Raw genomic sequence first — 15322 nt, 5'->3', positions numbered from 1 at the left:
CCTCTTAACAATCACGCTGACCATCTCCATTGTCTCCTCCTTCCTCTCAAACAACTTCCTCTTACGTTCTTCAAACTCAACCCCTTACCTTTCCTTCCTCTTCAGACAAAACTACCACATCTAACCCCAAAATCTCCATCTCAAAGGGACCCATCTTATCCGTCTAGCCTACATGGTTCTTCTCAAATATTACGGTAGAATAGAATAATTTTCTTGCTAAAAGTAGATCAGATATATATAAAAGATTGGAAAAATAATTTTGGAAATATAATAACACTAAATGTAATAAGATCTCTATTATTCAGGGATATAAGCAGGATCCTTATCATTCTGGATATAATTACATTCCTACGATTTAGGGATATTTACATTATGCACGTTAATTATAATATGCTAAATATGGAATCATAAAAAATATGATTGCTAAAACTTCCCCTCAAGTTGGTAAATGTACATTTTCCGTTACCATTCAGCCCCCTTAGTCAGAAGGTCTGCAAGGTTGTTTTGAGAGGAGACATGAAATGCAGATTTGACCACTAATTTATCTTTGATAAAATGATGATCAATTACAATGTGTTTAGTTTTATCATGTTAAATCTGATTATGGGCTATGCTAATAGTAAATTTATTATCACAGTAAAGTTGCATTGGTTCATCCCACTTTATTCTCAAGTCTTCCAAGATGATTTTCAACAATGGTAGTTCACAGAACCCTCGTGCCATTGCCCAGAACTCTGCTTCAGCACTGGATTTTGCTACCCCAATTTACTTTTCACTCTTCCAAGTTACAAGATTTCCACCTAGGAAAGTACAATATCTAGTTGATCTCCTGCTCACAATTGATTCAACATAGTCAGCATCTGTACATACTTCGAGATTCACATTTCCATATCATTTGAACAATACCCTTGCCAGGAGTCCCTTTTAGATATTAGACAATTCTCAGTGCAGACCCTAAGTGAATCTCCTTTGCTGGTGCATGAACTGGCTGACTATTCTCCCCTCCCTATTTCTTTCCTAACAAGCATACCTAATTAAATTCTCTCTATTTCTACTCTCACCCCTCCAACGAACTACTGTGTCTACTTTCAAATTTATCTCTGCTCCCTATTTCCTACCTACCAGACATACCTCTCACCCCTCCAACGAACCAGACCATTACAGTGTTTACTTTCAAATTTAACATACCCTGCTTGGTACTGTCAGAGTTTTTGAAAACTTTCTTAGCCAATCTAAACATTAGAGGAATAATTTGTACCCACTATATATGGCTCAGAACTGATCATTTAAAAGAACTAGTAAATGCAGCACGGGGTAATACTAGCAAGTAGCAACAGTACTTCGCACCAGCTCTTCAGGAATCCATAATTCCTAGCAATGTCCATAACAACATAAAGTGGTCTTTGTGGACCCCTTCGCCGTTTATCATCTGTTATTTCTCAATGAATGGCACCATCTGCGGTATCTGCCAAGGCACCTTTAATGCCACAGCACTGAAACACCCATGGCAGAACATCCCATGTTTTTTGTTTTCAATTTTAAAAATCCCTTTTAAGGGTTACTTCATTCTTTAAAACATATCGGACCCCCGTTTCATTTTTGTATTCACTCTTTCTCCCTGGTGTTTAACTGTGAAACCTTGTCTTTTCTATTGGGAACTACCAAAGCAAGCAACTCTGGAGACCTTCTCTAGTGACCACCTAGTCAACGGCAACTTAAGTGTGGCTATACTTGTTCTTCATCTGTTCGCGCTCTGTTTTTTCAAACTTTAAGGATTTAGTTCTGTCTTAGAAACTCAGAATTTAGTTGTCTTTTATAATTTCATGTTCTATGCTTTTTTTATGAAACCTACGATGTTCACAAGTTTTTTTCATTCATAGGGAAATGTCATTGCCTCCAAAGCATTCTTTTGAGACTAACGATATTTTATTGGATTTTAGCATAAGGTTCTGCTGTTTCTTTAATTTATTTTTGCCATTTACTCTTTAGATTTTGTATACTTTAAATCATTCATCACAGTTTTGTCCATAGGCCGTCACACCATCCACCATGTATATGGTGATCTTTTTACTCATTGTTACGAGTGTAAACAAGCAAAACTATTCCAGAACTGTTCAGACTAGACTTGTTAAATAGTGGTTTAATTTTGTCTGTAAGTTATATAGACATACCCAATCTCTCTGCTATGTTTGATTATTTAAATGAGTTGAGTCCAGACTTTAAGAGTTTGACTCTAATAACTCATTAACTCATGTGAGTTTAAAATAGAAATATTAGCATTATTATTTCGAAGTTCAGGTTCTATTAGCTAATATTGAGTTGTATTTGCAAAACATTAGCTTCCTTTTAATATGAATTACTTTTCTGAGAAATACTTGATACATATTTTTTTACTAGTAGATTAGTATCAAATCATTTGAGATGTTATATTGATAAAGTAGAAAAATAATATAAGAAAATGCTCATAAAAGCAAACTTAGTTAAGTTATAAACGAGCTAAATAAGTCAAGCTGAAACTTTTAATTAACCTTGATTCAATAAATTAACCAAAATTTAAGAGTTTGGTTCGGCATGACTTGTTTAAACCTCTCTAATCACCACCAAAGGCTGCCATCTATTGTTGATGATCTTGATTCCTAGTTATTGTTAAATTTTCAGCACGCATTAGCAAGTTTTAAGAATATATTACCTGCTTTTCATCTAGAGTGATACATAAAATTATTATTGCAACTAAGAATCACCAAAATGAGCACGGGGTAATACTAGCAAGTAACATTGCAAAGAGGAAATACAGTTCATTGAAGTAAATTCATAGCCACAATACAGAGAAACAGATATTTTCAGATAATTCCAGAGTTCAAGGTACATGATCAATATCCAAGAATGCTATAAACACAACCAAATCATAAATCTCATGGACACAAAATGAAAAGGTACAACTCCTGCTAATCATCTATGATTACAAAATCAATCGCACATGTATACCCCACTCTCAAGTCTGTCACTAACCTCGTAGAAGTCTGTCTTACCCTCTGAAGCCGGCCGTATAGAAACTCCAGACAATGACTGGGTTACTTGTTCTGAAAATTTCACATAACCAACAACCTCAATTTCCTCATCATCTTCACTTGAATCTACCGGCATCCGAACTCTCAACCTGCCAGGAGAGCCCTTCAACGGAATCTCTGGCACAAGCCATTTAATTTCTCTTTCGGTCCTATTTAACACAGCTTTTGGAGAAACCTTCAACAGAGTAGGATCAACGGGCAGTTTAAGAGTGAAAGTAACATCATGCAAGGGGACTAACAAATCAGGGTTTGAAGCATATTGTATCATGACAGAAAGCAAACTCCCAGTATGCCGTTTCGTAAGTCGAATCCTCAAAGGCAAAGGCGTCAACCTAGGAAGTAAGCTATACTTAATAATTGGTATTGGCTCCTCAGAGGCCGCAGTCCTCACATGAAACAACCCATTACCAAGACTACTAACACGCGAATTCTGAATAACAAATCTCTTAACAGCACTGGTTCCTTCAATTCGGAATGAGAATTCAGTTTCCTTATCACCAGCAGTTTTGGGTGGTAAAGTTCTGAGGTAAACGACACCCATCAACCCCACTCGTGCTAGCAACGATTCCCTAAACTCTGCACTAATCACCTCAGAGATATACATCTCAGGACCCTTCATCTCAGTTTTCTTCACCAACAAGTTTTCAAGTGGAGTTCCTGAACCACTTTCAGCAGCTGCTTTAGGAGCAGCATCAGGCCCAGTTTGCAACAATTCAACCCCACCAAGACCTTGCGGTTTGGGAGGTTTGGTTGTGCCCACAAACTCGGAAGGATCCAGTCCACCACCCCAAGCATCGTTGAAACCTTCAAAAGCTTCTCCAATAGAAGCTTGCTCATTCCCAAACTCAACTCCACCGTAGTTCCCTTCAAAACCCTCCACATTTATCTGCGTGGATTGAGTAGCTTCAGGAGGAGGCAATGTGGTGACATCAAGCCCCTCCAAAGCCGAGGTTAAATCGGTAGCAGGGTCCTTTGTTTTCTTGAAACCTTCAACAAGTTCCTGCGGCTTGTTAATAGCATCACTAGCTGCAAAAGGGTCCTCCACCTGAGACTCTTCCGGCTTCTGCTGCGGCTCCTCCTGCGTTTCCGGCTGGGCGGGGGCAAGGCTGGCGGCGACCTCTTCGCCGGCCTCGAGCGTCTCCGGCGGCAACTCGAAGGAGGCGGTGGATAAGGCGTCGATGCAGGCCTGGTGCTCGAGCGAATGCACCTCCGCCGTGAGCCACGTATCGGCGCCGCGGATCTTGTTCTCGGTGTCAATGGCGGAGTGGACCATCTTGGCGATGCTCTCGCCGTGCATGGTGGAAAGCATGGCGGCGAGACGGATGTTGCTGACGCCGCGGAGGACAATGTCAAGGGCCATGTAGATCTCGGCGTACTTGCGGCTGAGCTTCTCCGGCGTGACATCGACGCCGCGGCACGCCGTCACGACAACACTGACGGCCTGGTTTACGATGTGGATGCACTCGAACACGTTGACGGAGTTGTCATGGTCCGCGACGGTTATGCCGAGCACGTAGATGCCGTTCACGAGGCGGTACACCACGCGGTAGCGGCTCTCCACCCCGACGATGACCTGGCCGCTCGACGCCGCGAGGGGATCGTCGCCGATTGATTCCGCTGCGTAGGCGTCGTCCGGCGTGGAGTGCTTATTGGCAGCGAGGGCGCGGCGAGTTTGGCGAAACGCGGAGAGGGCGACGAGGGCGCGTGCCGGAGGGAACCACTCGCGCGTCTGGAGAAGTATGTCGGATCCATTGGAGGGTTGCAAGGAAAGCGCTAGACAAGACATCGGAGATTGGGATCGCGTTCAGTTAGGAAATTTGAAATTCTGAGAACTCGAAAATGGAAATTGGGGATTGAACATTCAATTTGCTCTCAACACACAGAACACATACAGAAAGCGAAACTCGCAGATCTGAGTGTGGTGGAGGACTGATTGGACTCGCTACATACAGGAATCTGGCACCTATGTTCTCCTTTCTCTTTTCCTTTTCTTCCTTCTTCCTCTCTCTCTCTGTTTTTTTTTTTTTTTGGGTCCAACCATTTCTTCTTTTCCATTTGCTTTACCAATAATGTTGGGCCGATATATCCAGAGGCTCGGCCCATAACTGCTTACCTACTTAGTATCGTAAAGTTTTTATCGTTCCGTGTTTTTTTTCACTGGTTTAAATTTCCCCCCAATTATTTAATGCTGTACAAATTAATTAAAATGATATGATGTAACATCATTCATGTCTTCAATAGTGCGACCTGGTTTGCTCTTCAATGGCGTTGAGAATGTGGGACGAAAGAGGATCATTTTTACTCGACAGTTTGTCATGCGTGGAAGGTCAACCCTATATTTGTGTTTCCATTTTTTGAGAGATTTTATGTATTATTAACATTAACCTTAGAAAGATAAAAAAAATAAATGTTATTTTCGGTCTGAAAAAATTCAAAAATGTTTTTTATATTTTGATATTTTAAGACTAATGTAACATTTGGCCATCCTTGAAAAACGCATTTCGCTATCGTAATCTTCCGTCCAAGGCTCTTTATTTACATTTGTTTTACACTTAAAACTTTTTATTTATATAGTTAAAACCACAATTAATGTGATAAAAAACAGTGGTTGCAACAGTCCCTTGATTCTTTCGGAAGTTAGAAACAGACATAGTACTATAAAAAATAAAAGAGATAAACGTGTTTGTTTGTTTGTTCCAGCTCATCATATGCATTGAATTGAGACAGTAACAGTGTTGCAAGCAATTTAGCTTAACTTGCATTAAATATTGGATAAATGTATATACATTTTAACATGCCTTAGAAACTAAAATAGAAGCTGTCCCTGTAGGACGCAGAGGTTGGTTGCTATCCTATCAGTATCCACACAAAGGTAAATTCATCTTAATCTCGACAACGACAAAAGAGAAGGTCACGCCGATTCTCTTCACTGTCCCACCAAAATATATCAAAGGCACTGCCTTAGATCTCGATTGACCACTCACCTTCTCTACCCACAACCACAAGTAAAGCCCTGCAAAACCCAAACATTCATTCATATAACAGTTCAATAAAATTAACATGCATATATAATTTCTCCAATTAAAGCCAAGTTCTTGAATAAAAATTCAGTACAAATCTCTATTAACATGACACATGTATTCAGATCTCTATTTTTCATACAGATCGTAACTGTTTGAAGTCAAGTTTTCACTTGAATTGAAAAAATGATACTATGTTTGGGATGATGAAGCTGTTTGAATCCGCACACGTTGCGTGTGGTTAAATCTACTTTTGAATAAGTAAACTATCTTGCAAGAAAACCATACAGATCACCACAAACTATCTGACGAAAAAGGAAATGCGATCTTTCTTGGTTCCAACAAAGTTTCAAGGAGAAAGGAAACATCTTCATGTTAACTTACACCCCACACATACTAGCAAAGGTTTTATTATTTTAACCACTACAGCGTATTTTAATGAAATATTTCATTGTTCCGACCATGTTTTAAGTAGAAAGGAAACCTCTTCTTGCTAACTTTCACCTCAAACATACTTGCAACAATGTCAGATTTCATTATTTTAGTCAAGTTCTAAGGTTGTGGAAATACCTCGTAAAATGGTTGAGCGAAGCTGCCGTTTAACTCAAGATGAATAGAGTACAAAGGGAACTGCAGAGAAAGGGAAGAAAATATCATTTAATTAGCGACGCCAAAATTTCAACAGCAATAACAAGAATGGTCATTCATTCCCCATATAATGCCATGATTCTATCTGAAAAGCCTCAGTCCTCATTCTGTTTCTTTCTACCCCAGTAAATTAAGCACACATACAGAAAAAAAAAAAATAGCAATCTCAAGCAATTGTAACATATTTAACCATTTGTGTGTTTTAATAAACATCATAACAAAGATCACAGGAACTAGCAAGTTTCAGGATCTGCTATCCAATATGTTACAAGTCACAACCCAGTTAGAGAAAATGCTTATGCATTATATTAACTTTGTTGACAGGAACATGAAAGTAGAGCTGAAATAAGCAGAAATTAGAGACAACACAGACAATGCCCAGGCGTAAGAATCCTTTATGAGCAGGAACCGAAAGCTTACCAAGAAGAAAAATGGTCAGCATTAGAACAAGTGTAACTTGAACAGAACACCCATATCGTGGGTGGAATGGCCTTTGAAACTGTCTCTGGCTCTGGCATATACCAGTGCGTCCAAAACGCTGCACAGTACAAAAAATCTGACTGTAAGGAAAGAAAACTAGAAGAAAATTTCTCTATCTCCTTATGCAGTTATTCATCTAACCTGATTGAACATACGAACTACTCGCATGGCCTGAGGATATTCTTCAAACTTTTGTTTCCAGGATAGATTTTTGAATCCTTTTTCTTTAGGGGTGGCATCAACAGTCCGTGGAGTATTATCTCTTGGCTCATCTTCGTCAGCAATTACAATTTTTAGAGCACCGTAATTAGGTGGATTCCACGTCTTTCTTGTACTTGTTCTATCTGTTTGAGAAACTATCTCATCATTACTTCTGGAAACAGCATCTGCTTTTATTTCTATCACATAATTTGCATCCTTGTTAGCAGAAATGACATCCTTAGAAGACTTTTCACTAGCAGATAAATCACGGTTGCAGAAAGTGTTTATATCTACATTTTTATCTTCTTTTTTGACTTGTTTCTGCTGAAGTGAGCTTATCTTCGTGGCGGTACCCTCCATGGATTCATCATCAGTGGTGCTTTTTATGGTCTGACAAGTTCCGGATAGAAACGCAGCCAGATCATCTCGCTCTTCTTCATCCAGATGTACCCACCGAAGGGGTTGCTTGCCTTGCTCAATAAAAGATTCTCTTAGTGCTTCTTCAACTTGGGTAATTTGGCTTTCAATGGCAGAAATAAACTGCCTATGCCTAGCGCTTGAATTGTCATCACCATGATGTCGGTAGCTTAGCCTGACAGCTTTCTCAAACTCCTCTAACTAACACAACAAAGAATATTCAATCTCAAGGGATATGACAAGAAACAATGGAGAGAGTTGACTTATAAGAGAATCTACAATAAGAAAACTAAAGATTTTTGTTGCGAAAGTACATAGACAAAGGGAGAGGAATTCAATATCAAAGAGAAGTATATTTATTTACCTGCCATTTTGCAGTACCTAAAGCAGTTTGTAGCTCCCTACATAGTTCATTTAATTCCGCAGGAGTTGACCTTTCTCTCTTTTCTCTCAACCATGCCCTGTAAGCAGATTCCATTCTGGATAAAGAGAGACATGAAATTTATGTCAGACATAAATGACAGTCCATTTTTTTTCTTCAGCATGCCATGGTCCAATATATTTATAGACTATAGTGATAAAGAAGACATGACCAAACTCCATCCTAAATTAGGACTGACTCGAAAAAGGGCATGCCAGTGCATAGATCATCCAAATAGCTTCAAGTATTTTGACCCCAGATATAAGATGGGAATCTACTGTAAGTTGTCATTCATATCATTTACACACCCGATAAGATCAAATAAATATCAACTTCGCAGTAGTTCCAAAATTTGATGCAAGGGAAAATATGGTCTAGGTTCTCTTCCACACAATACCTCCCCTTCGTTTCTATTATTTACCCCAACTACCAAAAACTCCATATGCAAGCGCCAAAGGAAAAGAAAAATCTACCAATTTTTTTTAAATGAAAAAGTCTAGCTGAGCAAAGAACAAATAAGAAATAGGAAGAACGAAAGACACAACACGGCGATTGGAAAAACAACCCACCAGAACCCAAAAAACCCACACATACCCAACATGATCTCAACCCACAAGATGCGTTTTTTAACCATGGAATTCATCTAATATCGTGATTAAATCAACCTAAGAGACGAATCGGGGAACGTACACATCAGCCGATTCCTGCACCTCTTCCGCCGCAGAGAAAAAAGCGTCCTTTCGCCATAGATCAAAGCTATTAGCTACCAGCATCTTCAGCAACACCCAAAACCCCCAAACGACCCAAATGAAAATCGGACAGAAAAGGGAAAAAGACAGAAAGTCGAATCCCTCCAAGCTGGAAGGAAGAAACCCACACAAGAAGCTATGTCTCGTTGAAGAGCAAAAGCTATTGGGTGGGTCAAAATGCCACCGTGTTCTTTCTCTTTCTTCCCCTTTGTGTTACGGCGACAGAACACCCGAGAAGGGGAGAAGAAAGAGAAAGATACCTCCGAACGAACAGAGAGAGAAACGTTTAAGCGACCCTTCTCTCTTTTTTATCCTCCACGTTTTGTTTTTCCGGTTTCCTTATTTCGGTTGGTCATGATCAGGTGCTGGCAATTCCACCATACCCCATGCTTTCCAGCAAAGTTTATCAACCACGTGTAGGGAGGGTACACGTGGAACCGTTGAGGTGTTGACATGGAGGGCTATGATTAGGGTTGTTACTGAACCATTTGTATTCTTTTCTTGTGCCCCTATATATTTTATTATTTTTTCTAAGTGTATGTGATATGGAAAATATTATTTGAATTTGTTGATTTTTTTAGGGTTGTCTGATAATGCCATTATTATGTGAAAAGCAGTGAAAGAAAGTAAAAATAGAGTTGCCACCTAAATGCATCCTAGTCACACTTCACTTCCCAACCTTTTTTTTTCTTTCCTGTTTTTTCTGGTGGCCACAAACCAAATTTTGTTTTCTTTATGTTTATTTGTTGTTTATTGCTTTTATATTTTTATTTTCACTTTTTGGAAATATTTTAAAACCTACCAAAGTGGATAAAAACAAGTTCTTTTATTTGATAAAACCCATTTTGGAAATAAACTCCATGGATAAAGATAATTCCACATTCAATTTCTAACAAATTTTTTATACTGAACACGTGTCATAAATCAATTGGTCTATGTACTTTAATTTTTCTAAATATTAAACACACAGACAAATTAACTTATAACACGTGTTTCATATCAAAAATTTGTTAGAATTTAGGTGTGAAAATATCATTACCCTAAACTACATAGACTTTCGAAAAGTGGCCGTCATGCATTACGGTTTCAGCAAGAGTGGGATGGATCAAGGTTGCCCAATTCACCTTAGCATTTCACTCATCAGATATAAATTATTTCGAATACGGATTAATATAAATAAATTTTTCAGATTTAATTTATATTAAGTCAAGCTTTAAAAATAAAAAATAACTTTGTTTTATTTCGGTGTCGAATAAATGAAATGTACTGGATATTTAGTAAAAAAAAACTTTTGTATAATTTTAATTTTATTTGTAATAAACTATTAAATTTCAACAAAAAATTATCATATAAAAATAATATTGAAATTTAAATATATATTTTTACTTAAAATTATAATAATATTTTAATTTAATCTAGTTGTGTTTGAACGAATTTTAAAAATTGAAACTAAATTCGATAGTTTTTATTCTCAAAAAAAATTGTTTGCGTGATGTAATTCTTTTTCTTTTCTAAATTATGCTTACAGATTCAGACAATTATGGTCGATTATGAAAAAATATGATTCAATTATGTTACAAACAACATTAAATTAAATTAAAATATCAACAAGTAATTAATTCAATCTGTACTAAACTTGATCCAACAAGGTAAAAAAAACATAATTTTGGAAAGAAGATTCTCATAATAAATCAGATTTTCCATAAAATTTTCTCATTAAGAAAAAAAAAAGTGGAAGATACTTCATCCTAATAACACAATTATTAAAAAAAATAATAATTAAAAGTTGGAAAAAGAAAAAGTTAATTATTAGAACTCACAATTTCTTGTGTAGTATTTTTTTTTAAATAACCTTTTTTTTTACAGAGTTTAACTCTCAAATCAATTGTAATAAAATTCACATAATGAGAAAATTGTATTAAAATAGAAATAAAAAATTGAAATACAATGTTAGTAAATTATTTCATATAGTTTTTCAAAATAAAAATAAAAGATTATAAGAGGAAACATTATTAAAAGTAAAATAAATTATACTTAAATATTTTGTCCAAAAAAGAAGTGCAATTATGTCTATTAATAAATATTACAAAAGAGTTGGTTGGTGTACAGCTCACTCGGGCATATGATTTAATGTGATGAATAAATAGTTAGTATATATTTAAAAATTAAAATAATTTGATGTAAAAATTAAATTTAAAAAAATAGAATTAAAATAAAAGAAACAATATTAAACATTAATAAGTAAAGGGGTATAATATTAAACATTAATAAGTACAAGGGTTATATTTTAAAATCATAATATATTAAAATAAGTTACTTTAATGAATATGAATCTTTATATTAATTGATTTTATTTCATCTATCACCATAATAGTTTATAGTTATATATTTTCTCCAATATAAAACCATATAAAATATATTAATAAACATGAAGTTATTTAAATTTTATTTTAATTATTTATCTATTATAATATATAAACATATAAAAATTAATATTAATATTATGATCAGAAATTAAACTCTTAGCAGTTATTTACGAACTGTACCACTTTAGTGATTTCCACCAAGTATTTGGTTGTCACATGTTCCTTTTAAACTAATGGGACACCCAAATTTAAGAGGGAGTGTTTTGGACTTATCATCAAAACAAAAATAATATAAATATGCATTTTGCTTCTTTAAAATAACATTTTCTTCTATCTTTGTCGGTCACCTCCGATGTTGAAGCCAATCTAGCAATCCGTGAATCACATGATCCAGATAAAAAGTCAAACACATCTGTTCCAAGTTATGAGTGAGATGACCATGATAATTTTTTTCTTTCTCTAATTCATTTTGAAATGGATATTGTATTTTAGTTGAACGCAATTTTTTAATGTACGCTGAGTTTTATTTTATTTTTGAAATTGCTTCAACATAGTAATGTCAACTTCTGTCTAAATTGAGTTTTTTTTTTTCGACACCAATATTATTGATCTGGTATATATTATTTGTGCACTTAATAAATAAAACAAAGTGACAGGGACAACAAAATGAAAACGGTGATTGCTAGAATGCGCCGATCATGCTAATTGAAACGAAACGAGTATATATTCAGAATAATAGATAAGATGAAAATAAAAAGAAAAAATAAAAGAGAAGGGAATTTAATATGTCAGATTCTTAAAAAAACGAAAATTACTAGACATAAAAGTGTTTTAGATTACACTTTCAATCAACTTAAAGCTCACGAAGTATTGTCAAAAGTATTATTTTGGTTGATAGTTTATTTAAAATGTAAGTTAAAGTTTTTATTTAATGGTTTTTTTATAGTGACTCTCAAAAGATGGAGTAACAAATTATGTTTTTTATCATATTATGTAAAGATTGATTTTGTCTTTTAACCATATCATTTATGTTATCAGTTTCGTCTTTTAACCACGTTATTCGTGTTAGGTGACCCTAACATGATGTAACATGGGACAATTCTATACTTTCTTGTATATTTGGTATAAATGTCATGGTATTTACTACTATGACGAGATCTAACATTCTTAATCCTTTTGTTAAGTTGATTCTCAACTTGAACTTTAAATTATTTAAATAAGTCTAAAGATTGAAATTTTTCATGTATAAAATATAGGTATACATATCTAGAGTAATCATCAACTAATGATATAAATTAGTCTTTACCATTTTTTGAAGGTATAGGAAATGGCCAACAAATGTTCATATGTATCATTTATAAGATGTTTGTGACTCTATATGCATATATTACCGTTATTTTTTGTTTGTTTACCTTTAACGCATTCAACACAAACTTAAAAGTTTGTGAAGTCAATGAAATCAAGATCTTATTTGACACAACCTATTAAACTTTATCTTTAGATATGTGACCCATGCCTCAATGCTCCTGGATTAGTATCATTAATTTTATGCTTAGTACCATGTAATTTTGTAATTTTTTTACTCACTATAGGAAATCATTATATCAAACATATATAGATTATCATGAACCAAAAGTGAACTAGCTCCAAGAGTATTTGAATCTAAAGACAATATGAATTTATTGTTTCCAAAGGGACATAAATATCATACTTTGTCCACATAAGAAACTAAAACCAAATTCGACATAAATGACAATACAACGAAATTGTCTTTCAAGTCTAAATAAAAACCAGTACACCTGATAATCTAAGATGTCATATAGCTTCCACCTCCAACAACTTCTCATCTCCAACATATATTAATTTTTTAAAATCATTTGGCTTTTGATAAATTAGGCAACCTTACATTGAACCACTGATGTTAGTAGTAGCATCTGCATTTAACAACAATTGCTTCTTGGTACTGAAGCTAAATTAATCTCAAAATAAACCAAAGCAATAATCGTATCTTTCTTTGCATGTCAAGTGTGATATTTTGTACAATTCCTCTTTATATATCTAACCTTATTGAAAAAAAAAACATTTATCCTCCTCTTTGTATTTCTTTTGTAGTCGACCTTTAGCAGTTTCATTATCAAGATTCTAAGTTTTTTTCCTTTTGTCTTTGTCTTTAGATGTGTTTTTAAAATGAATATTTTAAGTCTTTTTTATTTTAATCTCTCCTATTATTGTCACAATATGAAATGAGTTCACTAGGAGACAATTTTTCCTTCTAATAGTTATAAGATACCTTAAAATATCCAAACTATGAAAGAAAAAAGATCAAAATTAAGTGTGCAAGTAAATCTTGTAACATCTTCAAGTTTTGACGCCTTATCTTTTGCAACAATGTTTGACATTATTCTAATGTATTATCTCACATTTTATTTGACATGATACTTAATGCAAAATGCTTTTTTTCCCAATAAAAAAATCTTTAACAATTTTATTTCTTTAAATATAGTACCCATAAAAACCTCTACAATGTCACTCTTAATGATCACCGTACTCATAGGCTGGTGTAATCTTTTCTCTTTTTATATGTACTTAAATATGTAGGAAGGGCTTTCTTAATTCTTAATGCAAGTTAAAATCCATACAACCAATAAATATCTTTACATTATATTTCTTGTCCGTAAAATTTGTTTCAACAATCGTGAATGGACTTAGAAAAAAAAATAAAACAATTAAGTTCACACCATAAGAAAATAATAAATAAATTTAGATAATAATTTAACTGGTCTTAAGACACCAATGTACTATTAATATTAAATTTTTCGTCTTTTGAAAAGAATATTAATCATTAAAAATTTATTGTTATAAAATTTAAATATTTATAATAAAACATGTTCGACAATAAACATATATTTAAATTAATTTATTATTGGTAAACAAAACCTCAAAATTTTCATACATTTATCAATATATATATATATATATATATATATATATATATATATATATATATAATATATATATATATATATATATATTAGATAATCTAAATATTAATAAACATAATCGTTTAAAATTTACTATAAATTACCTCGAATAGAGAATATTCACCATTATGATTTCTTAATTTAAATAATTCTTTTATATTATGAAAAATGACCAAAAATTGAATATCTATTTATTTTAAAATAAAATATATTTATTTTATATATAAAATATCCAAATATATTTTTTCATAAGCACGTTAATGATATGTAAAATAAATAAAAAATTGTATTTTGATTTCATCTCCTCTTGATGAGGACAAGTGCAGCACCGCGACAAGAGCTCCACCAATGCAGGAGCCATTGTGATGAAGAGAGAAAGAGAACCTCCATGGCTGGTCACCTCCCCGACAGAGAGAGAAACCATTGCCACGCTATCGCGAATCACTGCTGTTGCGCGAACGAGCCTTCACTGCGAAGGCGCCACCGCCGCAAGCGCTGTTCGAACCAAGCCACCGCGACTCCATTGCAGACCACGAACGTGACAGAGAGAGATAGACCCCGCAATACCGGTTTTTGTACCATAGGCAAAAATGAAGGGAATATTACAATAATAGGCAAAAAAAAAATTTAATTACGAGAATAGGGAATTCGTGCCACCCCTACACGACTTCAAATAAAGAAGTCGTGTCACTCCTGCACGACTTCACACTGTTCATTTGACTTTAAGGCATGATAATCGATTACAAGTATCTGGTAATCGATTACCAAGACATTTTTAACAAAAAATAAATAAAAAACAAACGAAGTCGTATGGGGGTTTGACGACTTCTACTATTAAAGTCGTGCAACCCCTCACGTTTTCACTTTTTATTTTTATTTTTTTAATTTTTTTATTATTTAAAATCTTTTATAATTTATAAATCATGTTTTTAAATATATTTTAAATAATTAAAATTATATCTAATTAATAA

The 15322-nt window shown here is 34.2% G+C and overlaps 2 protein-coding genes across 3 annotated transcripts; both read right to left on the bottom strand.

The window, feature by feature from the left end:
* Positions 1–2770: 2770 nt before the first annotated feature.
* Positions 2771–5112, bottom strand: LOC106769283. The gene has a single exon (XM_014654834.2). The coding sequence runs from the start codon at positions 4852–4854 to the stop codon at positions 2968–2970; it is 1887 nt and encodes a 628-aa protein (XP_014510320.1). The 5' UTR covers positions 4855–5112; the 3' UTR covers positions 2771–2967.
* A 642-nt stretch (positions 5113–5754) lies between these two features.
* On the bottom strand, positions 5755–9311 carry LOC106769372. 2 transcript variants are annotated; one of them, XM_014654973.2, is made up of 6 exons: positions 8921–9311; positions 8199–8313; positions 7358–8035; positions 7157–7274; positions 6659–6718; positions 5755–6081 (listed from the first exon to the last, which is right to left on the bottom strand). In XM_014654973.2, the coding sequence occupies exons 1-5, from the start codon at positions 8947–8949 to the stop codon at positions 6693–6695; spliced, it is 966 nt and encodes a 321-aa protein (XP_014510459.1). In that variant the 5' UTR covers positions 8950–9311; the 3' UTR covers positions 5755–6081; positions 6659–6692. The 2 variants fall into 2 exon arrangements, with proteins under 2 accessions (XP_014510459.1, XP_014510458.1); XM_014654972.2 differs by having other exon boundaries at positions 8946–9310.
* Between the last annotated feature and the right edge of the window lie 6011 nt (positions 9312–15322).

The sequence above is a fragment of the Vigna radiata genome, chromosome 7 (genome assembly GCF_000741045.1).
Source record: "Vigna radiata var. radiata cultivar VC1973A chromosome 7, Vradiata_ver6, whole genome shotgun sequence".
In the NCBI taxonomy this organism is placed as follows: Eukaryota; Viridiplantae; Streptophyta; class Magnoliopsida; order Fabales; family Fabaceae; genus Vigna; species Vigna radiata.
The sequence above is the reverse complement of the archived record's forward strand: the minus strand, read 5'-3'. Positions and strand labels throughout refer to the sequence as shown.

Bases quoted from the DNA above. Each gene is read 5' to 3' on its own strand.
- LOC106769283 (XM_014654834.2), bottom strand. From the start codon at position 4,854: ATGTCTTGTCTAGCGCTTTCCTTGCAACCCTCCAATGGATCCGACATA.
- LOC106769372 (XM_014654972.2), bottom strand. From the start codon at position 9,028: ATGCTGGTAGCTAATAGCTTTGATCTATGGCGAAAGGACGCTTTTTTC. The intron at 8,036-8,198 runs GTAAATAAATAT...TTGTTGTGTTAG, and splicing joins TAGGTACTGCAAAATGGCAG to TTAGAGGAGTTTGAGAAAGC. The intron at 6,719-7,156 runs GTAAGCTTTCGG...CTTTCTCTGCAG, and splicing joins GCTGACCATTTTTCTTCTTG to TTCCCTTTGTACTCTATTCA.